This window comes from Eriocheir sinensis, chromosome 44, assembly GCF_024679095.1.
Source record: "Eriocheir sinensis breed Jianghai 21 chromosome 44, ASM2467909v1, whole genome shotgun sequence".
Classification (NCBI taxonomy): Eukaryota; Metazoa; Arthropoda; class Malacostraca; order Decapoda; family Varunidae; genus Eriocheir; species Eriocheir sinensis.
Window position 1 is genome coordinate 7,435,184 of NC_066552.1, and position 25,118 is coordinate 7,460,301.

The window sequence follows — 25,118 nt, forward strand, 5'->3', positions numbered from 1 at the left end:
TATATATATATATATATTAGACGGGCGAGTTAAGGGTGTGTGCGTGATGGGGCGTCCGTGGCCAGCGGGAGGTAGTCGTCGAGGGTGTAGCCGTAGAGGTCGAAGTCAAGCTTGTACCGCTGGTGGAGGTCCAGCATCTGACGGGTCGTGAGCTGCCGGTAGAAGTCTGCCGCCGCCGTAGAGGAAGACACGTTTCTGAGGTGGCGCCACTCCCCTTCACTCTGTGGGGACAGTAACGCGGGGTTCACGGGCAGCCCCTCACGACCAGACACTCTTCATAAAGGTTAGCTGAAGCCCCGAGCACGTGGCCCTCTTTTATTTTTGACAGATACTAAAGTCAACCCTTGGGACCGTAAACAAGGCAACAAGAAAAGAGGTTCTGTTTCATTTCGTAATATATGAAAATATGAGTTGCAGGGAACAAAAAAGCCACTTGTAACCGTTAATGGAAAATCAGAGACAGACTGAAACTTTGACAAAAATCACCCGTATGTTAAGAGAAATAGATGCTCGTATACCTTATTGTTTTTTACGGAAATAACCCGAACCATAAGCCAAAAGGGATATCAACTAGTGGTGGGAAAGGAACAGCAGTGGGGAGACAGGAGGCAGGCAGGCAGGCAGGCAGCGGAGTTGTAAGAAGGTTAGGATGAGCAGCAGCCACACACAAAAATTAAATAGCGGCATGCAGTAAAGCCAGCGTGATATTAACATTTGCGGCGGATGGTGGATGAATGGCGGGAGGCGATGTGTCAAGCGGACGAAGAGTGAAGGGAAAGCTCGTCTTTTTTTTTTACACGATGCAGGGATAAGACGACCCACACCCACACGAGGAGAACGCACCGTGCAAGAGCTGACGATGACCCTTTTGTAGCAAGCATCTCGAAATAAAAAGTTAGATAAAAAAAAAAATAGGTGAGGAGGAGAGGGAAGAAAGAAGAGAAAGTGCAGCATGGGCAAAGGAGAGAGAAGGCGGTGGGGGATAAAGGAGAAGAAAAAAGTGGGAGAGGCAAGTAGAGAGAAGGAGAAAGAGGAAACAGATGAAAGAGAATAAGGGAGAGACAGGAGAAATCAAAACAAAGTATGATAGAGGATACGGAGGGAAGGAAGGAGAAAAAATAATTGGAGAGAGGGAAATAATAATGTGAAGAAAGAATGAGAGAGGAGGAGACGGAGGGAAGGAAGGAGAGGAAGAGACAGGGTGGGAAGGAGATATGGAGAGACAGGGAGTGGGCGGAGTGACGTAAGAGTGATAAAGAATAAGAGAGAGAGAGAGAGAGAGAGAGAGAGAGAGAGAGAGAGAGAGAGAGAGAGAGAGAGAGAGAGAGAGAGAGAGAGAGAGAGAGAGAGGTGGAGAGAGAGACGTGATGGAGGGAGAGAGAAAAGGAGAGAGGGAGAGAAAGCGTGGGTGACAAATGAGACAGGAGGGAGGGGAAGACAGAGAAGGAGAGGGAGTGAGAATAAAAGGAAGAAAGAAGCAGACAGGGAGTAAGGGAGGATAAAAAGAGTGGAGAGACATGAAGTTAGCTAATAAAGGAAGAGAGAAAGAGCGAGAGGGGAATGAACGAGACACAGAGAAGGGAGGGAAAGACAGAGAAGGAGAGGGAGTAAGAACAGGAGTGATATGAATAGTGTGATGAGTGAGAAGTGAAGAGAGTGAAAAAGTGAAGAGGAGTGAGAAGTAAGCGTGAGGAGGAAAAAGCAAACAGGGAGTAAGGGAGGATAAAAAAAGGAGGGATGGGTTGAGAGACGTGATGTTAGGTAGGAAAGGAGAGAGAAGGAGAGAAGGAGAGAAAGACTGGGTGACAAAGAGACAGAGGAGGGAGGGGAGGACAGATAAGAGGGAGGTAAGAAGCAGACAGGGAATGAGGGAGTATGAAAAGAGTAATGGGCGGAGTGACGTGATGGTTAGATAGGAGAGAGAGAGAATAATATGAAGATAGGGATGGAAAGAAAAGGAAATTGAGGAAGCGAAGAGAAAGGAGAGGAAGAGAGAAAAGAGAGAGAGAGAGAGAGAGAGAGAGAGAGAGAGAGAGAGAGAGAGAGAGAGAGAGAGAGAGAGAGAGAGAGAGAGAGGAAGGGAGTATCGTACCTTCTTGAGCTCCTCCATGCCTGTGAGTGTGATGAGGAAGCGCTCGTCCTCCGGCATCGTCTCCAGCTTCATGATGACGTTGTAGCCTATCGAGCACACGTCACACTGCGCCCAGAACGGAACCCAGCACTTCACCTGCACGCACACACGAACAAACACCCGCATTGGTTAGGAAGGTGCACACATTCTTGACTACCCACCCACACACACACACACACACACACACACACACAACCACCACCACCACAACAATCATCATCACCACCATTACCATAACTACAACAACAACAGTAACATAACCACCACCACCACAGCCACATCAATAACACCACCTCCACAATCACACCACCACTATATAGCTACTCCGTTCCACCTCCCCCCATCACCCCTCACCTCCACAATCGCCCCTCTTCACACCACAACTATCACCACCAAATCAAGAACACCATTACCACCACTATCGCTACCACAACACCTACCAACATTGCCACCACCATTTCCCCCACCCTCTCACAATCTCCTCCCATCCCTTTCCTACACCCCCACAACCCCTCCTCCTCACACCCACACCCTCATCATCACTTTTACCCCCTATCATCCCCATCACAATCACTTACATTCATGCGCCAGTCCAGGCCCCTAGTGAAGGACGCCGTGAAATCAATGACGTGCTGAACGAACTCGGAAAAGCTTGGGAAGGGGGACTTGTCGGTGGAGTCTGCGGGTCTGTATTTCTTGATGATGCTTTTCTGCAGCTCCCTGAATTTGAACTTGGGCGGCTTGGGTAGCAGCTTCATCATCTTGTCCCGGTAAGCTGACAAGATTCTAAAAAAGTAAGGATTTGATAAGCCACTGAGACGTAGAATGATATGGTTAATACTTATACTGACTGACTTCTTAATTTAATAACTTTGAACTAATCCACTCACTCACTCACTCTCTTGCTCACTCGCTCACTCACTGTGTCATTCTCTGTTTTTTATAGCTCTCTCTTACTCACTCACACACTCACATACGCAATCTAACTAACCCATCCTCTGGCCCACTCACTCACTAACCAACTAACTCATCCACTATAACTCACTCTCTCACTCCCTCACTCCCTAACTCTTTCCCTTCCTCCCTCACACACTTACTCACTCAATAACTAACTAGCTAACTAACTAATACATCCACTAGGTCACTCTCTCCCTCCCTTACTTTCTAACTCTTTCCCTTCCTCCCTCACACACTTACTCACTCATTATCTAACTAACTAGCTCCCTCACTCCCTCACTCACACCTTCCCTCTTTCCCTCCCTCCCTTCCTCCATCACTCTTCCCCCAACTATCCCTGCCCATCTAGCTTCCTCTACCTGGTGAAGGGGTGCCTGACGATGATGACCCTGGCACTCTCCCGCACCACCTTCATCTTCTCCTCCATGGTCGAGGGCGTCGGGTACATGTTGAACACCTCGTACTGCTTGGCGCCGTACTTTACCTGTGGGAGAGGGAAAGAGTCATTATAGTCTATTCTGCCTCAGGTGAGAATGCATCAGAGAAGGAGCCTCGCCCGCTACCCTCCCACCTGACTACCTGAAGCCAGATTTTGCCCATCCCCCATCACATGAACTGTCAGTCTATTACCAGCACCAAAACAGCTATGCCCTTCCTGTCACTTATGGGAAGGAGCTATATTTCTGACTCTTCCTCTCCTCACTCTTTCTTCTCACTCCTCTTCTCTTCACATTTTCACTCTCTTCTCTTCTCACTCCGCCTCACACTACTCATATCATATCACTCCTAGCCGTTCTTACTCCCTCTCCTTTTCTGTCTCGTTCATTCCCCTCACTCTTTCTCTCTTCCTTTATTATCTAACCTTAGGCGGAATTGATTATAATTAACTGTGGGTCTTCAACATCTGCGGCTGTGTCTGTTACCTAGCCCCCGTGGATGTTAAGGTTTGACTGTTAATAATCACCCAGAATAGAAGTGAAAGAAATACATACTCTCAGTAGAAGAGGATGCGAGAAATGTAGATATAGTTAAGAAATTAGGATGGGTGTGTGTGTCTCTCTCTCTCCCTCAATCGGTCTCTCCTATCTAACCATCACGTCTCTCCACCCATGACTCTTTTTATGCTCCCTCATTCCCTGTCTGCTTTTTTCCTTCCTCTGTCTTCCCCTTCCCCTCTCGTGGATGTTAAGGTTTAATTGTTAATAACCACTGAGACTAGAAATAGGAGAAATATATATTACACTCAATACAAAAGGATGAAACAATATATACACACTGAAGAAACTAGGTCAAATATAGACACTCACATAAAAAAAGGAAAAAAAAAAGAGGGCAAAAAGGGATACAGTGGAAAGGGATGGAAAAAAATATAGACAAACAGAAGAAATGGATGAATTATAGACAGTAAGAAAGGAGGAAAAAAATAAACATGCATAAGAAAGTTGGAAAAAAAGTATAGACAGAGATAAGACAGAAGGACCATTCTCTCTTTCTTTCTTTCTTTCTTTCTTTCATTCATTCTTTCTTTCTTTCTTTCCTTCTTTCTTTTTCCTTTGTTTGTTTGTTTGTTTGTTTGTTTGTTTCTCTCTCTCTCTCTCTCTCTCTCTCTCTCTCTCTCTCTCTCTCTCTCTCTCTCTCTCTCTCTCTCTCTCTCTCTCTCTCTCTCTCTCTCTCTCTCTCTCTCTCTAAGTCATCCTATTCAACGATATGCATCTATGGACGTTGGTTTGAGGTGAGACTAGTTTTTGCGTAAAGAGGAGGAGGAGGAGGAGGAGGAGGAGGAGGGAAGAGAAAGACTGGTTTTACGAGTTGACAGATAAGAGTATTGCAGGAGAGAGCCGTGTTGGTGTGAAAAGAGGGAAGAGGATAATAGGGAGGAGGATGAATTGGAGGAGGAGGAGGAGGAGGAGGAGGAGGAGGGAGAGAGAAGACATAGGCCGAGTAGCTGACACCGAGCCTACAGAATTCCAATGATGCTACCCAGTTTGGAGGGAAAGGATTGGAGAAAAGGAAGAGGAGGAGGAGGAGGAGGAGGAGGAAGAGAAGACATGCTGAGCGGGTAACATATAGCATAAGGGATTCCAATGATGCTCTACCGAATTTGGAGAAGAATTAAGAGGAGGAGGAGGAGGAGGAGGAGGAGGAGGAGGAGATTAAAATGAAAGAGAAAAAGGAGAAGGAAGAGGAAATAAGGAAATGCATAAATAACATATAGGAAGAAAAGGAAGAGAAAGAAAAAAAATATAAAAGAAACCGAAAAAAAGAGGGGAGGCCTAGGAGAGAAAAGGACGGAAGATACTGCGGGAAAGGAGAGAGGAAGCTGATAAGAAGGTGGAGGAGGAGGAGGAGGAGGAGGAGGAAGAAAAAAAATGTAAAAAAAATACAGGAAAAAAGAACTAGGAGAAAAAGGAGTGGAGAGAAGAAAATAAAGAAGGATACTGCAGGAAAGGAGAAAAAAATGAACTGTGGTTTGAGGAGAGGAGAAATCGCTGTGAAGGCTGAGGGTCTGAAGGAGGTGGAAACGGAGAAGAAAGAGAAGAAGACGTAGAAGTATATGAGGAGCAGGAAGAGGAAGAGGAATGAAAGTATACGTTGCAGAAACAAAGGAAACGAAAGGCAAGGAGAAAAGAGGAATAAAGAGAAAAAGACAAAAGAGGCTGCAGTTGAAAGGAGAAGATACGACAATAAAAAAAAAAAAAAAAAATGAAGTGTGAATTGAAGAGGAGAGACTGAAGGTTGATACAAAAGGTGAAGGAGGAGAAAGAAAAAGGTAAGGGTAAAATGTAATAAAAATAAAACAAGAGAAAAATGAAGAAAAGGGTGAGAATAAAATATGAAAACAATAAAACAAGAAACTAAGAGAAAAATGAAGAAAAGGGTGAGAATAAAATATGAAAACAATAAAACAAGAAACTAAGAGAAAAATGAAGAAAAGGGTGAGAATAAAATATGAAAACAATAAAACAAGAAACTAAGAGAAAAATGAAGAAAAGAAAGAGCCTGCAGTTGAGGAGAAAAGATACATAAAAAAACCCGACCTCTGAACTGGTGAAGAAGGAAACTGAAGGCTGACAAAGTGGTGAAGGCTAATAAGGAGGTGAAGCCTGAGGAGCAGCAGCACGAGGAGGAGGAGGAGGAGGAGGTGAAGTTTGAACAGCAAGAGGAGGAGGAGGAAGAGGCTGAGGAGGGGGAGGGAAGGCTGCCTCACCGAGTACTTGAGTTGGTTCCTCCTCTCGGGCGGCAGGTCGGCGGGGATGGCGGGGTTGTCGTCGTTGAAGTGGGCCAGCTTGAGGAAGTTGATCATCCACGTGGTAGACGCAACCTGCCAGGAACACAAACACCCATATAGTCACCTACACTCATCACTTAATCTGTTTATTGCTTTATTTATGTATTTATCAATTTATCTGTTTTACCCTCAAGCTGCCTCCTGTTCTGTAGCTATATGGAAGGAGAACATATAGAAGGAAGGAAGGAGAGACATATGGAAAGAGATAAGGGAAGGAGGGACATAACGAAGGAAGGAAGGAAAGAAAACAACTTCATATGCATACCAACACAAATTGATGAACACATTCACCCACCCACCAATATACACGCCTATTTCATATGCGTATACAAACTTACACACACACACACACACACACACACACACACACACACACCTACGTATGCTTAGCGGTGTTTTTTGTTTAATGTTTTTGTTACCCTTGAGCTGCTGCCATTGCTGTAAAAAAATACCACACACACACACACACACACACACACACACACACACACACACACACACACACACACACACACACACACACACACACACACCTATGTCCACACGTAGCTATACACATCTACACACATACCTACACCCCCTATACACACCCCCTCTACACACATACCCATATATTTAGACACGACAGCTAACATACATTCAGGCTTCATACAACATATTTCATTAAGAGTCGTGATCCGCATACACGTGTGACATAAAAGGTTAACTGTATTATCTTAAAATTGGAAAATAACTCTTTCGTAATTGTATTTAACTAATGCAACAATTGGTATAAAAAGTAGCATAACGAGTCACAGGTAAGTCAAACAGGTGAAAAGAGAGAGAGAGAGAGAGAGAGAGAGAGAGAGAGAGAGAGAAAGGTTATCAGGATCACAAACATACCCATAAGAAGAGAAAAAAACCCCACCAAGGTTGCTCAATACTAACGGGTCGTCCACCTCCTCCGCCTTCTCCTCCTCCTCCTCAGCTGCTTCTCCTTTTCCTCCTCTCTCTCTTCTTAACTTTCTTTTTATCACAGCGGGAAGTATCATTTGTAGAAGAACGTCACATATTCCTCCCTCTCTCTCTCTCTCTCTCTCTCTCTCTCTCTCTCTCTCTCTCTCTCTCTCTCTCTTAAATATACCAAGAATCCACGTAAACACACACACACACACACACACACACACACACACACACACACACACACACACTTGTTATCATTAGCAGTCATCTCAGGAACAACGGAAGGAGGGAGGAAGGAGGGGGAGGAGAGGAGGAGCATGACGAAGGAATGAAGGGAAGGAGGGGAAGGAAGGGGAAGGAGAGGAAGGAGAAATATCAATAAGGGGGAAAAAAGAGGAAGAAGGAAAGAAATGAGAAAGATAGAATGAGGGAAGGAGAGGAAGGAGAGACATATAGAAAGAAGGAAAGGAGGGAAAGGAGAGTAAGGTAGACACATATAAATAGATAAATAGAAGAAGTAGGGAAGGAGAAACATATAGAAGGGAGGAAGGGAGGGAAGGAGGAAAAGAGAAACGTTAAGAAGGAAGGAAAGGAGGGAGGGAGGGAAAGGAGAGAGAGACATAACAGAAAGGAAAGGTGGGAAGAAAAGGAAGGAGAAAGGAGAGAAAGGAAGGAAGAAGGGGAAGGAGGGAGGGAGAACATAATTATAAGGAACGGAAGCAGGGAAGGAGATACATAAATAAAAAGGAAGAGGAAGAGGAGGAGGAGGAGGGGGAGGAGGACGGTGAAGAAGGTACGTGAGTTGGTAAGCAAGGAAGATGACGCTGATAGACAGAATTCAATATAATGTGAGAAGCTTGTACCGTTTGCTTAATGATCATGTGCGTGTGTGTGTGTGTGTGTGTGTGTGCTTTACGTTGCTGCCTTTTTTAGTTTGCTTGCGGTGTTGTTTTGTTTGTTTATGTTTTGAGGGTTTATTGTCGTTGCTTTTGATGTTATTGTTATTGTTGTTGAAGGAGGAGGAGGAGGAGGAAAAATGATAACAATAGGAACAGGAACTGGTGTACAAACTGAGGAATATTTGAGAAAGAGGACGAAGAGGCTGAGCAGGAGGAAAAGGAGGAGGAGGAGGAGGAGCAAGAGGAGGAGGAGGAGGAGGAAGAGGAGGAGGAGGAGGAGGAAGTAAAGCGAAAAACTAGAAACAGTACTTGTGATCCATAAAACCAGACTGGAAGCATACTGGAAGAGGAATGGGAAAGGAAGTGAGAAGATCAAAGCAGATGAGGATAATTATGATTGTTGAAAGTAATAACACAGAGATGACAGAAGCATTAGCAATCACGGAGATGAGAAAACGGGAGGCAGAAGAAGTAGTAGTAGTAGTAGTAGTAGTAGGAGGAGGAGGAGGAGGAGGAGTGGTGAGATGAGAGAGAGAGAGAGAGAGAGAGAGAGAGAGAGAGAGAGAGAGAGAGAGAGAGAGAGAGAGAGAGAGAGAGAGCGAGGGGTCGGTTGGTCGTTTGGCGGAGGGGGGGTGAACGAACGAGGAAAAGAAGCAAGAAGGAACGATAGTAACAAATGCAGCAACGGTATACGAAGAGGAAGTGGAATAGGTGTGGAGAGAGGTGAAGAGGAGAAAGAAGAAGAAGAAGAAGAAGACGAAAGTAGAACGGAGGCTGAGGAGGAGGAGGAGGAGGAGGAGGAAGAAAGAGTAGAGCACGGACTGAAAACGAGGAAAAACGAGGAAGAAATAAAAGAAGAATAGAGGAGATAATGAAGAGAAGGAAGAGAAAGAGTAGTATAAGTAAAGACAGGAAAGAGGGGAAATGAGGAAAGGTCAGAACAAGGAGTGAAAAACGGGAGGAGGAGAAGAAGGAGGATGAAATTTGTGAGTAGAAATGAATGATGAAAAAAAACTATAAAAGAACTGTAAGGGGTGGAGGAAAAAAACAATGAAAATAAAGAGAAAGTACGAGAAAAAAACGAGTTGAAATTAATCATAAAAGAGAAGGATGAAGAGAATAGAATGAAGATACGATGAAATATATATAAAGAAGGTGAACAGAGGATGGAAAATAAAGCAAAAAGAAGAGGCGAGTAAAATGTTCGAGGTGAAACGGATTAAGAAGAGGAGAAAAGAAGTGGAGAAAGGAGAGAAGAGATAAAGAGGGGAAGATAAGCCAAATAAACAATGGTAAGTACACAAAGGAAGGAGAATAAACAGCATGAGAAGAGGAGACATTGTGAGAAAGAGACATAGCAAAGGAGGATGAAAATATGATAGAAAAATAATAAGAAAAAGAGATGATAAGATGAAAGAGGCTAAAAAAAGAGAAATAATGTAAGGTAATGAAAAAATAACAATAAATGGAGAGGAAAATAAGGAAAAACTTAATGAGGATACGAGGAAAGGAGATAAGAAGAAAAGATGATGATGATGATGAGGAGGAGGAGGAGGAAAGGTCAGTTAAAAACGTAAGAAGAAAAGAAAAAAAAAATCTGTACTTGAGTCGTGCCTGGAATAAGAGAGAGAGAGAGAGAGAGAGAGAGAGAGAGAGAGAGAGAGAGAGAGAGAGAGAGAGAGAGAGAGAGAGAGGTCACAAGGAACATGAAAAAACGCAGTACTTGGCAACTATACCGACGCACGCAACAACACCACCACACACACACACACAGACACACACACACACACACACACTTTTCATTATAACTTTACAATACCGTCATTATAGAGTTTACAATCCTGCTACAATCCAATGTTTATGGGACTCGAACCTAATGTGTTGCCAAGGGGGAAGGTGGAGTGATGAAAACAGGTGGTAAGACTGTAGGTAAGCTATTTATGCATACCAGATTATTTATAGAGGCGCTGTCCCCTGATGCTAAGCTGAGAGGTGAGAAGAGCAGGGGAGATGGCATGAGAGGAGGATGAGGAAGCAGAAATGAGGATGAGGAAAGATGAAGTGAAAAAAAAAATGAGGAGAGGCTAGTGAATTGTTAGAGGAGAATTTACGTGGAAAGAGGAGAAATTAAGAAGAGAGAATAGGAAAGATGAGCCAAATAGAAGGTGAGGAAATGGGATGAAAGGAGGATGAGGAAGCAGAAATGAGGATGAGGAAAGATGAAGTGAAAAAAAAAAATGAGGAGACGGGATGCGAGGAGAGAAAGGAGAGGCTAGTAAAGTGTTAAAGGAGAATTGACGTGGAAAGAGGAGAAATGAAGAAGAGAGAATAGGAAAGATGAGCCAAATAGAAGGTGAGGAGATGGGATGAAAGGAGAATAAGAAGGAAGAGGAGAAGCGGGAGAAATGACAAGCAAAGAGGAGAAAATTTAATAAAGAAGATAAATGAGAAGAAAAAAAGATGAGCCGAATAGAAAGTGAGGCGATGAGAGGAGAGAAGAATAAGAAGGAAGAGGAGAAGCGGGAGAAATGACAAGCAAAGAGGAGAAATTTTAATAAGGAAGAGGAGAAATGAGGAGAAGAAAAAGATGAGTCGAATAGAAAGTGAGGCGATGAGAGGAGAGAAGAATAAGAAGGAAGAGAAGCGGGAGAAATGACAAGCAAAGAGGAGAAATTTTAATAAGGAAGAGGAGAAATGAGGAGAAGAAAAAGATGAGTCGAATAGAAAGTGAGGCGATGAGAGGAGAGAAGAATAAGAAGGAAGAGAAGCGGGAGAAATGACAAGCAAAGAGGAGAAATTTTAATAAGGAAGAGGAGAAATGAGAAGAAAAAGATGAGCCGAATAGAAAGTGAGGCGATGAGAGGAGAGAAGAATAAGAAGGAAGAGAAGCGGGAGAAATGACAAGCAAAGAGGAGAAATTTTAATATGGAAGAGGAGAAATGAGGAGAAGAAAAAGATGAGTCGAATAGAAAGTGAGATGAGATGAGAGAAGAATGAGAAAGAGGAGAGGTGGGCCAACTGCTTGAGGAGAACTGACATGAAAAGTTGAGAAATGAGAAGAGGAGAGAGACGAGGAGGAAGATGAGAATAATGACAAAGAACAAAAAAAAATTATCTCTATTCGCAAACTGTTCATAATTGATACATGTTATACTTGTGATCTAAAAATGTAATATCAACGTACAGGGGATGTTAAAAGAAGCAGTGGCGTACAGCGGTGATGACGCATTCCTTATTAACAAACGCGACGACTGAAGTTGAAAAAATAGACAGATAGATAAGTAGATGGAGAGATAGGTAACTGGATAGACAGATAAATAGATAGACTGATAGGCTTATGAACCAAACATTTCAAGGACACACATATGGATAGATGGGCAAATTCATAGATAGATGGCAAACTTGATAGATATATAACCTTATTAACACACACACACACACACACACACACACACACTATTTGCCACACTCTTTCTAAACAATTGAACAGCGCCTAAAGATATCAAAAAAGCTACATTTTCTCTCTAAACAAACCCACAATGCCCTGAGACTCAAAATACCGGAATCAAGAGTGACGCAAGAATGACAAAACCTTCATCAATTAACAAACACGTCACAAACAGGTCGAACAGAGCCAATTACATAATAAAAATGCTAACACTTATTGGCGACTACCCGGAACCAAGATGAATGATTAAGGAAAGTGATTATGAACAAGCTATTTATCAACATTGGAGCGCAGTAATTCCTTGACACGCACAATGAGGAGAATTAATTTAGTGTGTGCATTAGAATACGAAGATTAGGACTGACGGAGAACACAGGGGAGCATAAATCGTATCACCTCAGTAGTTACAGTCACTACAGCTATGAGTTTGTAAGCGCTCATTCACAGACGCTTTCGCCTCACATAACTGTTTCCCAGGTCCACAAATTACATAAGTCGATTTCTCATTTGTGTTTTTCGCATTCACGGTGAAGCCTTGTCAGACTATCACTAGGCTCATGAAACTAACCATGGAAATATCAACACAACCTCTATACGAAAGGCTTAGCAAATGTGGGTGTGTAAGCCGCGATATGTTAGAGATTATGGACTTTTGAGCCGCAGAGTTAAGTTAGAATAGAGTGAAGATGAATTTCGCGAGTGTAGCTTTTTTGAGGAGGTCGAGAATATGGACTTTTGAGCCGAAGAGTTAAGTTAGAATAGAGTGAAGATGAATTTCGCGAGTGTAGCTTTTTTGAGGAGGTGCTTCCAACACTTTAATGAGAGTACATGTTCTGAAGGATGTGATAGGATGCGGTGAGGTGTGTGTGTGTGTGTGTGTGTGTGTGTGTGTGTGTGTGTGTGTGTGTGTGTGTGTGTGTGTGTGTGAGTGGTAATAAGCTAATCTATTTTGTTCTCTATCTATCTATTAATCTATCTATCTATCTATCTGCGTACTTGAAATGTGGTTCATAAGTCTATCTACCTACACATCTATTTATCTATCTACCTATCTATCTATCTACCTTCTTATCTATCAGTCTACGTGTGCGTCTGTGAACGAAGAGTGTGGATAATAAGTCTATCTACCTACCTATCTATTTATCTATCTACCTATCTATCTATCTACCTTCTTATCTATCAATCTACGTGCGCGTCTGTGAGCGAAGAGTTATGGTGAAGAGTAGAACATAAAGAAAAAAAAAACCCGTTCCAATTACATGACTCTGCAAGGTGCAAGAGAAAGGCGGAAGGTAATTGCCGTGGGGGTGAGGGCGGGTAGGGGCCTTCATGTCTGTAAGTGCCCTGTAAAAGAGGAGAAGAGGAAGAGGAGGAGGAGGAGGAGGAGCAGGTGAAGAATAAGAATAACGAGGAAGACGAGAGTGGCAGGCAGGTAACGTTGGTCTAAGAATCGTTAACCTACAGCAACTTAAAACCAAAAAGAAAATATAAAAACTGAAGCAACCACTTAAAAAAAACAAGAATAAAACCGGAAAGGGAGATGAAACAAACGTAGTGGCAGGCAAGTAACGTTAGCCTAAGAGAGATCGCTAACCTACTGCAACTTAAAACAAAAAAAGAAAAGATAAAAACTGAAGCAACCACTCAGGAAAAAAAAAACAAGAATAAAACCGGAAAGGGAGATGATACAGACGTAGTGGCAGGCAAGTAACGTTAGCCTAAGAGAGATCGCTAACCTACAGCAACTTAAAACCAAAAAGAAAATATTAAAACTGAAGCAACCACTTAAAAAAAACAAGAATAAAACCGGAAAGGGAGATGAAACAGACGTAGTGCAGATGACGGAAGCTGGTTAAACGATACCTGTGATTTGCTTTCTTCTTCGTGCAGAAAAAAAAAATGTTATACGCGATATAGTAACAAAAAAAATAATAAAATAAAAAAATCTTTCTCTCTTCCTCGTTTTCTTTTTCCTGACAATGCAAAAAGCTAGTAATAATTTGCTTTCCTCCTCGTGCAGAAAAAAAATATATATAAAGAAGAAAATGTTACACGTGATACAGTAACAAAAAAAAAATATATATATATCTTTCTCTTCCTCTTTTTCTTTCTTTTCTGATAATGCAAGAGATAGTAATAATTTGCTTCCTTCCTCTTGCAAAAAAAAAAAAAGTTACCTGTGATACAGTGTCAGATATTTTCTTTTATTCTCTCTTCCATTTTTCTTTTTCTTTCCTGAGAGTATACACGCATACCACGATCATCACCCCCATTGTCACAGGCACCACCACCAGCATCATCACCATCATCACAACCACGACCATTATCAACACAACCCCGTCCATCACGCACATTTCCTACATCACTACCATCACCATCATCACAACCACGACCATTATCAACACAACCCCGTCCATCACGCACATTTCCTACATCACTACCATCACCATCATCACCACCACGACCATTATCAACACAACCCCGTCCATCACGCACATTTCCTACATCACTACCATCACCATCATCACCGCCACCACCCAGTCCATCACCAGCTCTTCTTCTCTTTGTACTCCATCACCTCCATCATCACCACCTCGACCCCGACCATTACCAACACCAGCCCGTCCACCACCAACTTGCATTCCCAGACGCTTTTGGTTTTCATAACAAATATTTTCATAGGCCACAACGATACGCCTGGTTCTCGTGAGTGCGTTTCGTGTTCATGGTGCAGAAGACTTGACAAACTATACCTGGCTCAGAAAACTATCCCTGGAAATACTAACACAACCTCTACGACTTATCCAAACGGGGTGTGTGAACGTGAGAGTAAGCCCCGAAGACCCCGCACACCTTCACCTCCATCGCTCCTGCCTTGCGTGGCGTAACAATACAGGTAGGAAAGAAGGGCGGAATGAAAACCTAGACGAGTGAAATTACAGTATAACACGACAAAGGTAACGCCACGTCTTGACACCTTGAGTACTGGCTTCAGGTGTTACGCTGCTTGATACGCATACCTGAGCCCCTAGAGCACCGTATTGAGGGTCAGTGTTCCCTCCGTCCGTACCTGTTGCGTGATTCCAGGTGGGTTGCTTGAGGCGTGAGGTTCCAGGAAATGCATGGGAGGAAGGTAAAAGTGGACTCCAAGTTGACTGCTCTCCGTTTAGATTGTGATAGGTGTGTGTGTGTGTGTGTGTGTGTGTGTGTGTGTGTGAGCCCATTTCCCGTTCTGCACGTATAGAATATCCATCGTGAGTGGTGCAGTTTGGCAGTCACTGTATCACTCCAGTCAGTCAGTCTCTCCATAAAACAGTCTAAGGCTTTACTTTACTTAGCACTAGTTCGACCTCATCTCGATTATGCAGTTCAGTTCTGGTCCCCCTATTATAGAATGGATATCAAGATGTTAGAATCAGTACAGAGGAGGATGACGAAGATGATTCAGGGGGTGAGGAACTTGCCTTATGAAGACAGGCTAAAGCAGTTAAATCTACACTCTCTAGAAAGGCGAAGGGTGCGAGGAGACTTGATCGAAGTTTATAAATGGATGAAGGGATTTAATAAAGGGGATGTCAATAAAATTTTGAGAGTGAAAGAGCCAGGTAGGACGCGTGGCAATGGTTTTAAGTTAGACAAATTCAGATTCAGCAAAGACATAGGCAAGAATTGGTTCACTAATAGAGTGGTGGACGAATGGAACAGGCTTGGGAGCCATGTTGTGGGTGCCAATACCATAGATACATTCAAGAAGAGGTTAGATAAAGCCATGAATGGTGAGGTAAGGTGGGGTTGAGTGTACAGGAGCTGCCTTGTATAGGCCAACCGGCCTCTTGCAGACTCCTTACGTTCTTATGTTCTTATGTTCTTATATTCTTAAACATTTCGACTCCCAAGCACACACATTTGACGAGGTTTGCGTAGGAGCTGTGGGCATTTTTCTGTGTAATTTTAAGACCATGGTAGTTTGACCCTTCTTCTGTACCATGGACCAAAGGAAACACACATGAGAATCCGATTGATCTTCTATTTGGCATTTGGAAATAGTTGATGAGAGGCGGAAGAGTCTGAGAACACCGACCTATGAACCTATGATCACCGCATGCAATCAGGAAAGGAAAAAAGTTAGAGTTTCGTTTAGTCGGCGCAACATCTGTGGTCATATGCCGGAGAGAGACAGAAGGGGAAGGAATTATAGGAGAAGGGAACAAATCCCAGGAGACGGGACACAAACCCCGATTAATACCTGGTACCCATTCACTGCTGGGTGGACAGGGGCGTAGGGTATCAGAAAAGCCGCCCAAATTTTTCCACTCCGCCCGGGAATCGAACCCGGGTTGTGAGCCGAGTGTGCTAACCACTGCACCACGAAGGCCCCATCAGGAAAGGAACATATAGCCAGTCAGTAGCCTACATAGTCGTTCGGCAATTCAGTCAAGCAACCAGTCATCCAGTTATCATCCACTCAGTCAGCCAAGCATCATTTTTCATCCAAGAAGACGGTTAGGTCAGGGAAAGCCATGGTTAACCGCACATACACACACACAAGGAAGTGAGCCAAGGTCTAGGCCATGGTCTAGGCTAACCGACCATCATCGCTTTGGGGCAATGACCATGCACAAACCAACACACACACACACACACACACACACACACACACACACACACACACACACACACACACTACTTCCCCTCCCCTTGCACACACAGCCCCTTCCTTTCCCCCTTCCCCTTCCCCTGCACACACAACCCCTCCCTTTCCCCCTTCCCCTCCCCCCCCCCCCACATTCCCTCCCTTCCACACAAGTCGGGGCACCATTCACGTAAAACCGATGGGTTGAACAAAGACAAGAGACACGCAGGTCCCCGTTTGATGGAGGTAACGGGATATTAACCGCACTACCTGTTCACCCTCCTCACCCCTCTCAGCCCCCTCCACACCCCCATAGCTGTCCCTGAACCCTGAACCCGCCGGCAGCTCCATAAAACCACCAAACTCATCGTCCCAAATTCCTCAACTTACCTATACGTGGAATCTGAAACTAACCTCATTAATTCTTTGTTTTATACCGTTAAGGGGACAAAGACCAAATTAATACATATATATAAAAAAAACGCCCCTCCAGAGTAAGATTGAAGAAATTACCCCAAAAGACAGTAAGATTGAAGAAATTACCCCAAAAGACAGTAGGATTGAAGAAATTACCCCAAAAGACAGTAGGATTGAAGAAATTACCCCAAAAAGACAGTAAAATTGAAGAAATTACCCCAAAAAGACAGTAAGATTGAAGAAATTACCCCAAAAGACAGTAAGATTGAAGAAGTTACCCCCAAAAGACAGTAAGATTGAAGAAATTACCCCAAAAGACAGTAGGATTCAAGAAATTACCCCAAAAAGACAGTAAGATTGAAGGAATTACCCCAAAAGACAGTAAGATTGAAGGAATTACCCCAAAAAGACAGTAAGATTGAAGGAATTACCCCATAAGACAGTAAGATTGAAGAAATTACCCCAAAAAGACAGTAAGATTGAAGAAATTACCCCAAAAGACAGTAAGATTGAAGAAATTACCCCCAAAAGACAGTAAGATTGAAGAAATTACCCCCAAAAGACAGTAAGATTGAAGAAATTACCCCAAAAAGACAGTAAGATTGAAGAAATTACCCCAAAAGACAGTAAGATTGAAGAAATTACCCCAAAAGACAGTAAGATTGAAGAAATTACCCCAAAAAGACAGTAAGATTGAAGAAATTACCCCAAAAGACAGTAAGATTGAAGAAGTTACCCCAAAAGACAGTAAGATTGAAGGAATTACCCCAAAAAGACAGTAAGATTGAAGAAATTACCCCCAAAAGACAGTAAGATTGAAGAAATTACCCCCAAAAGACGGTAAGATTGAAGAAGTTACCCCCAAAAGACAGTAAGATTGAAGAAGTTACCCCCAAAAGACAGTAAGATTGAAGAAATTACCCCCAAAAGACAGTAAGATTGAAGAAATTACCCCAAAAAGACAGTAAGATTGAAGAAATTACCCCAAAAAGACAGTAAGATTGAAGAAGTTACCCCCAAAGGAATGACCTAACTTTTTCTAGAGATGTATGCAAATAACAACTTTGTGCCTGATTTATTTTTATCTCTTGTACTACTTATTCTGCTCCATCCTCCACCTCTCACCTTGCACACCTTTGATTCACCTGCCCTCCTTTACGTGAGTGCTCATAAAACGCACCTGAAAATCCTAAGAACAGGTCCACAATCGCTTCATCATCATCTGCATTCCTTCTCTCTTCTCTATCTCACCTCTTCTTCATTTCTCTTCCTCTCTACAGCTTTGATTCATTTGTTTTCCATTACGTGAGTGCTCATAAAACGCACCTGAAAATGCAAAGAACAGGTCTACAATCGATTCATCGTCTGCATTCCTTCTCTCTTCTCTATCTCACCTTTTCTTTACTTCTCTTCCTCTCTACACCTTTGATTTACTTGTCTTCCTTTACTTAAATGATTTTGAAACGCAACTAAAAATGCCAAGAATATGTCTACAATCGCTTCATCATCATCTTATTCCTTCTCTTTTCTCTACCTCACCTTTTCTTCACTTTTGTTCGTCTCTACACCTTTGATTCACTTGTCTTCCTTTGCCTGAATGATTTTGAAACGCAACTAAAAATGTTAAGAATATGACTACAATCGCTTCATCATCATCTACATTCCTTCCCTCCTCTCTTCCTCACCTGTATCTCTTCTTTGCTTCTCTTCCTCTTTTTACCTTTGATTCACGTGTCTTCCTTTGCCTGAATGAATCTGACACGCCCCTGATAATGCTAAGAACAGATCTGCACTCATTTCCATATAATTTCCTGCGTTCTTTTCTCTTCTCTGTCGCCTCTATCTCCTCACGTCCACTCCTTTGACATACTTGCCTAAAAATGGTTCTACACTCACTCCATTATCATTTCCTGCATTCCTTCTCTCTGCTCAACCTCGCCTCAAGCTCTTCTTCTCTTCTCTTTACCTCGACACCTTTATCATAGGTCTCCTTTATCTAGTTAATGTTACCTGGAGCACACCTGAAAATGCAAAAAGAAAACAAAACAAAACAGGTATACACTCGGTTTATTATCATTTGCATTCCTTTTCTCTATGTCACTTCAAGCTCTTCTCCACTTCACTTCCAAACTTTTGTCCTGTTTATCTCTCTTACCAGGACGCTAAAAACAGTTGTACACTCACTTGCCTCTTGCAGACTCCTTACGTTCTTATGTTCTTATGTTCATTACCATTTCCTGCATTCCTTTTCTGTTCTCTATGTCACCTCAAGCTCTTCTCCACTTCCAAATCTGTTTTTCCTATTTGTCTCTCCTACCAGGATGTTAAAAATAGGTGTACAATCACTTCATTACCATTTCCTGCATTCCTTATCTCTTCTCTATGTCACCTCAAGCTCTTCTCCACTTCCAAACCTTTTTTCCTATTTGTCTCTCTTGCCAGGATGCTAAAAATAGGTTTACACTCACTTCATTACTATTTTCTGCTTTTCTCTTCTTTACCTCACATTTAGCTCTTCTCCACTTCCCTTCCCACACCTCTGTCATACCTGTCTCTAACTTGAATGTACCCGGAATGTACCGAAGCCCGCCGAAACCAGCTATTTATTCCCTTCATGATAACTTCGAATACCTCCTTCAACCTTCTCCATCTTCATTGCATCTCTTTTCTCTCTCCTCTCCACCTCCTCCTTTTCGCACCTTGTCAAACCTGTCTTTCTAGCCTGATGGAACCTGAAGACGCCGGGACAAGCTAAAAGTTCCTCAACACTCACTTCGTTTTTATAACCTGTGCTTCTTCTTCACTCCACTGTACCTCTCTTATATTTCTCTTTTTTTTTCACACCTTGTCACACCTGTTTCCCTTACCTGATCGAACCTGAACGCACCTGGGCAAGCTAAAAATACATCTACACTCGCTTCGTTTTTATAACCTGTGCTTCTTCTTCACTCCACTGTATCTCTCTTATATTTCTCTTTTTTTCACACCTTGTCACACCTGGCTTTCTTAACTGATCGAACCTGAACGCACCTGGGCAAGCTAATAATACCTGCACACTCGCTTCGTTTTTATAACCTGTGCTTCTTCTTCACTCCACTGTACCTCTCTTTTACTTCTCTCTTTTCACACCTTGTCACACCTATTTCCCTTACCTCATCTTACCTGAATGCACCTGGGCAAGTTTGAAATACGTCTATACTTGTTTAATTTTTATATCCTGTGCTTCTTCTTCACTCCTCTGTACCTCTCTTATATCTCTCTTTTATCACCCCTCGTCACACCTGTCTTTCTTAACTGATGGAACCTGCATGCACCTGGAGAATTTAAAAAGGCCTCTACTCTGATTAGGTTTTATATCCTGTACCTCTTCTTTATTCTACACCACTGCAATTCTCATCCACTTCTCCTATTTCACACCTCTTTGTCGCCCCTGTTCCCTTACCTGAAGACACCTGGACAAGCTAATAACACCTCTATACTCGCCTCCTTTTTATATCTTTTACCTCTCCTTCGCTCTACTTCACTGATTCTCTCCTCCACTTTTTCTCACACCTCTGTCGCCCCTGTTTTCCTTACCTGAATGCACCTGGACTAGTTAAAAATACCTGTACACTGACTTGTAAATAGATCCTGTTCCTCATCTTCGTTCTACTTCACTTAACTTCTCTTTTACTTCTTTTTCACGTTTCTGTCACTCCGCTTTTCCTTACCTAAATGAACCTGAGGAAGCTATAAATCATTTCCCATTCCCTTCATTATCGTATCCGCTTCCTCTTCACCTATACTCCACTTCTTCCACCTCTCCAGCTTCACACTTTGATACGCAGACCAGTTTACCCACCTGAGAATGCTAAACACCTCTCCAGTCTCTCCATTATCACATCCTGTACCTCCTTTTCCCGTCTCATCCACCTCCCCTGCATCACTCCACCTCCCTCCCTTCTCCACACCATCCACCATCTGTCTCGCTAACTATCTTCTGTCGCTACTAAGGTGATGTGAACCGCCTCGCCTGAAATGAGGGAGGATGGGACGCACGTTACCTGTCACTTGGAGGCTTAAAACTTACCTGCCTCATTATGCCTTTGAAGGGAGAGGTGAGGTACGGGTCTTGATTTTTATACGTGTTTTGTTCGTTTGTTTTTTGTGGCTGTTATTGTGCGCACGCGAGAGAGAGAGAGAGAGAGAGAGAGAGAGAGAGAGAGAGAGAGAGAGAGAGAGGCTAACATATTTATTGCATGTTGTGCGTTAATGGCAGCGAGATCCTGTTCTCTCTCTCTCTCTCTCTCTCTCTCTCTCTCTCTCTCTGTCTCAATATAGGCCATGCTCTTCTTCCTCAACCCGGAAACAAGCAGTAGCACACACACACACACACACACACACACACACACACACACACACACACACACACACCTGCATCTCGGTAGCCAGGTAATAACAGGTGCAGATCTCAACAACATCTGATACCTAGGAACCAGGGAAACGGGGGAAGGAGGGGGTTGGGGGAAGAAGGGGGGGATCACATACTGTTATTTTGATCATTATTATGCCTATCATTCCTCTGTTAATAGTTTCGTTTTCTATTAATTTCGTCTCTCTCTGCTTACCACTTTATTTCGGTCAGGCTGTATAGAGAGGTATCGTGTTATTTGTTTATGTATATTGATCGTTGTTATTAGTATTTGCTTTAGTTTGTCTCAATTAGTAATGTTTTCTTTTTGTTTCGTTCCATTTTCTCTGTCTCCTACTGCTCCACGTTTTGTTTGTCTATGGATACTTCATAATTTACAAGTGTTTCTTTTAGTTTTCGTCACTTATCAATGTTTTCTTTTCGTTTCGTTCCCTACTCTTTCTTCTGCCGCTTTATGTTTTGTTTGTGTATGTATATTAGCATTATGAATATCAGGAGGTAATTTTCTTCATATAGTTTCGTTTTCATCTCAGAGTTTCGTTTTCTATTCCTTTCGTCCCCCCCCCCCTCTCTCTCTCTCTCTCTCTCTGGCGGCGAGGTGCGCGTGTCATTCCTCTATGAATTTGAAGCTCCCATTTTCTTTCCGTAAATCATGAAAATTGTAACTCTTCCCACGACCTTAACTTCCTCCACGTCTCTCTCTCTCTCTCTCTCTCTCTCTCTCTCTCTCTCTCTCTGTACTATTACCGCTCGCTCAGTTTACATTATTCCACCGTATAATTTGCCGATGTTTATTCATATCTCTGCCGTAACTCGTAAATAAAAATCACTTGCAGGCCTCCATTTGTATATTTATTGGCCTTTTACTACATAAATTTAGCGCCGGACACGCCCTGCTCCATTTCCCAGCCTGTCTTTTCTTTAGCGTGTTTCATTCCCCCAGGGTGCGGAGTGCCTCCCTATTATTATAAACCGCGGCGCCAACCTGTACTCTGACAACCGCGAGAAGGGGCAGAGGAGGCGGAAAAGGAGGAGGTGCCAGGGGGGAAGGCGGTCATATGAAAACCTGTGCTGTTGTTGTTGGTGGTGATGGTTGACTTTTCTGATGCACTTTATTGGTCTGTCTTTTTATTATTTCCGTTCACGTGTTTTTATTTGAGCTTGTATTACTTCGGAGTGAACGTTTTAAATTTGTTTCCTTTTTTTTGTTTCTTTTTTGCTTTATAATACGCGGTGTTGTTTGCTCTTTATTTTTGTTTCGTCTACGTGTTATAAACTGAGCTTATATTACCTTTGGGGTGTATTATTTCTTTTCCATTCATGTGTCTTCGTTTTCTTTCCTTTTTGAGTGGCTGGTGGAGGGAGATCATATGAAAACCTGCGCCGGTGGTGGTGGTGTTGGTGGACTTTGATAATATGCTTCGTTTTCTCTTTATTGGTAATTCTTTTTTCATTACCGGTCATGTAAGTTATTATTAATTTCAACTTGTTATTATCTTTTTGGAGTGTATTGCTTTCTTATGTTATTGGTTTTCATTTTATTTTCAATCGACGGTGGAATTCATTTTTTCTCTTTTTATTTTGTTTACGCGTTATGATTTGCACTTGTATTTTTTGTAATCATTTATTTATTTATTTATTTATTTATTTTTTGGTGCAGGAGGGAGATCATCTGAAACCCTGTGCTGTTTGTTGCTGGATTTTTATGACATGTTCGTATCCTGTTGGTCTTTTTATTATTTCCATTCACGTGTAATGTTTCCAGCTTGTATTACCTTTTGGAGTATATCATTTCTTTTTAATATGTTTTTTTCTATCTTTCTGGTGCTGGAAGATCATATGAAGACTTGTGATGGCGGTGGTGGTGGTGGTGGTGGTCATTCTCTTATTCTTATTCCCTTGCTCCCTTCCCCTCCCTTCCCTTCCCTTCCATTCCTTCTCCCTTCCCTCCCTTCCCTTCCTTGCCTCACTCACCTCTCCTTCCCCTCCCTTCCCTTCCCTTCCATTCCTTCTCTCTTCCCTCCCTTCCCTTCCTTGCCTCACTCACCTCTCCTTCCCCTCCCTTCCCTTCCCTTCCATTCCTTCTCCCTTCCCTCCCTTCCCTTCCTTGCCTCACTCACCTCTCCTTCCCTCCTTCCTTCCTTCCATTCCTTCTCCCTTCCCTCCTTCCCTTCCTTGCCTCACTCACCTCTCCTTCCCCTCCCTTCCCTTCCATTCCATTCCTTCTCCCTTCCCTTCCTTGCCTCACTCACCTCTCCTTCCCTTCCCATCCCCTCCCTTCCCTTCCCGTCCCTTCCCTTCCTTCTCCCTCACCTCTCCTTCCCTTCCCTTCCCTTCCCTTGGCGGCCTTTTATGATATGTTCGCGCCCTGCTCGTTGCTTTTTCTTCTGCTTTCGTTGATGTGTGATAATGTGAACTTTTACCTTTTTGAAGTGTATTTTTTTTATAATTCATTGGTTTTCTTTTTTTTCTTTTAAATTGTTTCCTTTTGCGTTTTTTTTCTTTTGCATTTTTTTTTTCTGTGTTCATCCTATTTGTTGGTCTTGTTTTATTTCGGTTCGCGTGTGATGATTGACCTGAGCTTATACTACCTCTCTGGAGTGTACCTTTTTTCGCTTCACGTGTTTTCTCTCTCTCTCTCTCTCTCTCTCTCTCTCTCTCTCTCTCTCTCTTAATCCATGATGCAGTTTATTCTTCATATTTATATTTTTTTCGTTTACGTGTTATATAATCTGAACTTGTAACATCTTTTTGGAGTGTGTTAGTTTTTTTTTTTTTTTGTTATATATTTTTAATCCACGGTGCAGTGTATTATATATTTTTTCATTCACACGTCGGAACGAAAATACCGTTTCTTTAATCTATGTTATCTTTTTTTAATCAACTTACACTGCAGTTTTTCTCTTTCTTTCTTTCTTTCTTTCTTTCTTTCTTTCTTTCTTTCTTTCTGGTATCAACTCACGCTGCAGTTTCTTTCTTTCTTTCTTTTTTTCTTTCTTGTATCAACTCACCCTGCAGTTTCTTTCTCTCTTTCTTTCTTTCTTTCTTTCATGCGTCAAAATGGAATCATGCATCACTCCAGGAAAGCACTGTCTATTGAATTCATGTTTTTACTTTTTTCCAACCCTCCGTTCAGCTACTTTCTCACTTTCATTTAGGCGTTAGATTCAAGCATGTTGCACTGTGGGCTTTCTTTTATATTTTGCTTTTATCTACTTATTGTTTTTTTGTCTCAATTATAACAGGATGAAGAAAGGAAGGAAGGATGGAAGGAAGGAAGGTAAGGAGAGGTAGAAAGAAAGAACAGGATGAAGAAAGGAAGGAAGGATGGAAGGAAGGAAGGTAAGAAGGAGAGGTAGGAAGAAAGAATAGAATGAAGAAAGGAAGGAAGGATGGAAGGAAGGAAGGTAAGGAGAGATAGAAAGAAAGAATAGGATGAAGAAAGGAAGGAAGGATGGAAGGAAGGAAGGTAAGGAGAGGTAGAAAGAAAAAATAGGATGAAGAAGGGAAGGAAGGATGGAAGGAAGGAAGGTAAGAAGGAGAGGTAAAAAGAAAGAATAGGATGAAGAAGGGAAGGAAGGATGGAAGGAAGGAAGGTAAGAAGGAGAGGTAGAAAGAAAGAATAGGATGAAGAAAGGAAGGAAGGAAGGATGTGTAATCTTGTATCTCCTCCGCAATCCACTTTTTGTCTTAAGTTCAGTTTTACTTTTATTTATTAGCGTTGAAGGTTACTCTCTATATTCTTCTAATTCATGGCACAAGCGCAAGAAGCCGCAGGGATCACGAGACAGACAAAAACAGAAGGAAAAACCGGTGAGGGAGTAAAACGAGATCTTGCCGCAGCCAAACAAAACACTTTCGAAACCTTTTATTTTCTGACCGCAAAAATTTCCTTGATGTGTATGATAATGATACCACAAAAACCAACACTTCTTGAGCAATGAGAGGAAGCGTGTCAAAAACACGAGATATGCGTCTGAACACGAACATT

General features: G+C 42.5%; 1 protein-coding gene across 1 annotated transcript in view; it reads right to left on the minus strand.

Moving 5' to 3' along the window:
• The window catches only part of LOC126980381 (carbohydrate sulfotransferase 11-like), a 79,939-nt gene continuing 54,821 nt past the window's right edge, over positions 1-25,118 (minus strand). Inside the window, exons 4-8 of the mRNA XM_050830243.1 lie at positions 6,297-6,410; positions 3,448-3,572; positions 2,710-2,917; positions 2,093-2,227; positions 1-221 (exon numbers count right to left, since the gene is read on the minus strand). Of these exons, the coding sequence (XP_050686200.1) occupies positions 30-221; positions 2,093-2,227; positions 2,710-2,917; positions 3,448-3,572; positions 6,297-6,410 (774 nt within the window). The 3' untranslated portion in view covers positions 1-29. The remainder of the gene's footprint in view (positions 222-2,092; positions 2,228-2,709; positions 2,918-3,447; positions 3,573-6,296; positions 6,411-25,118) is intronic.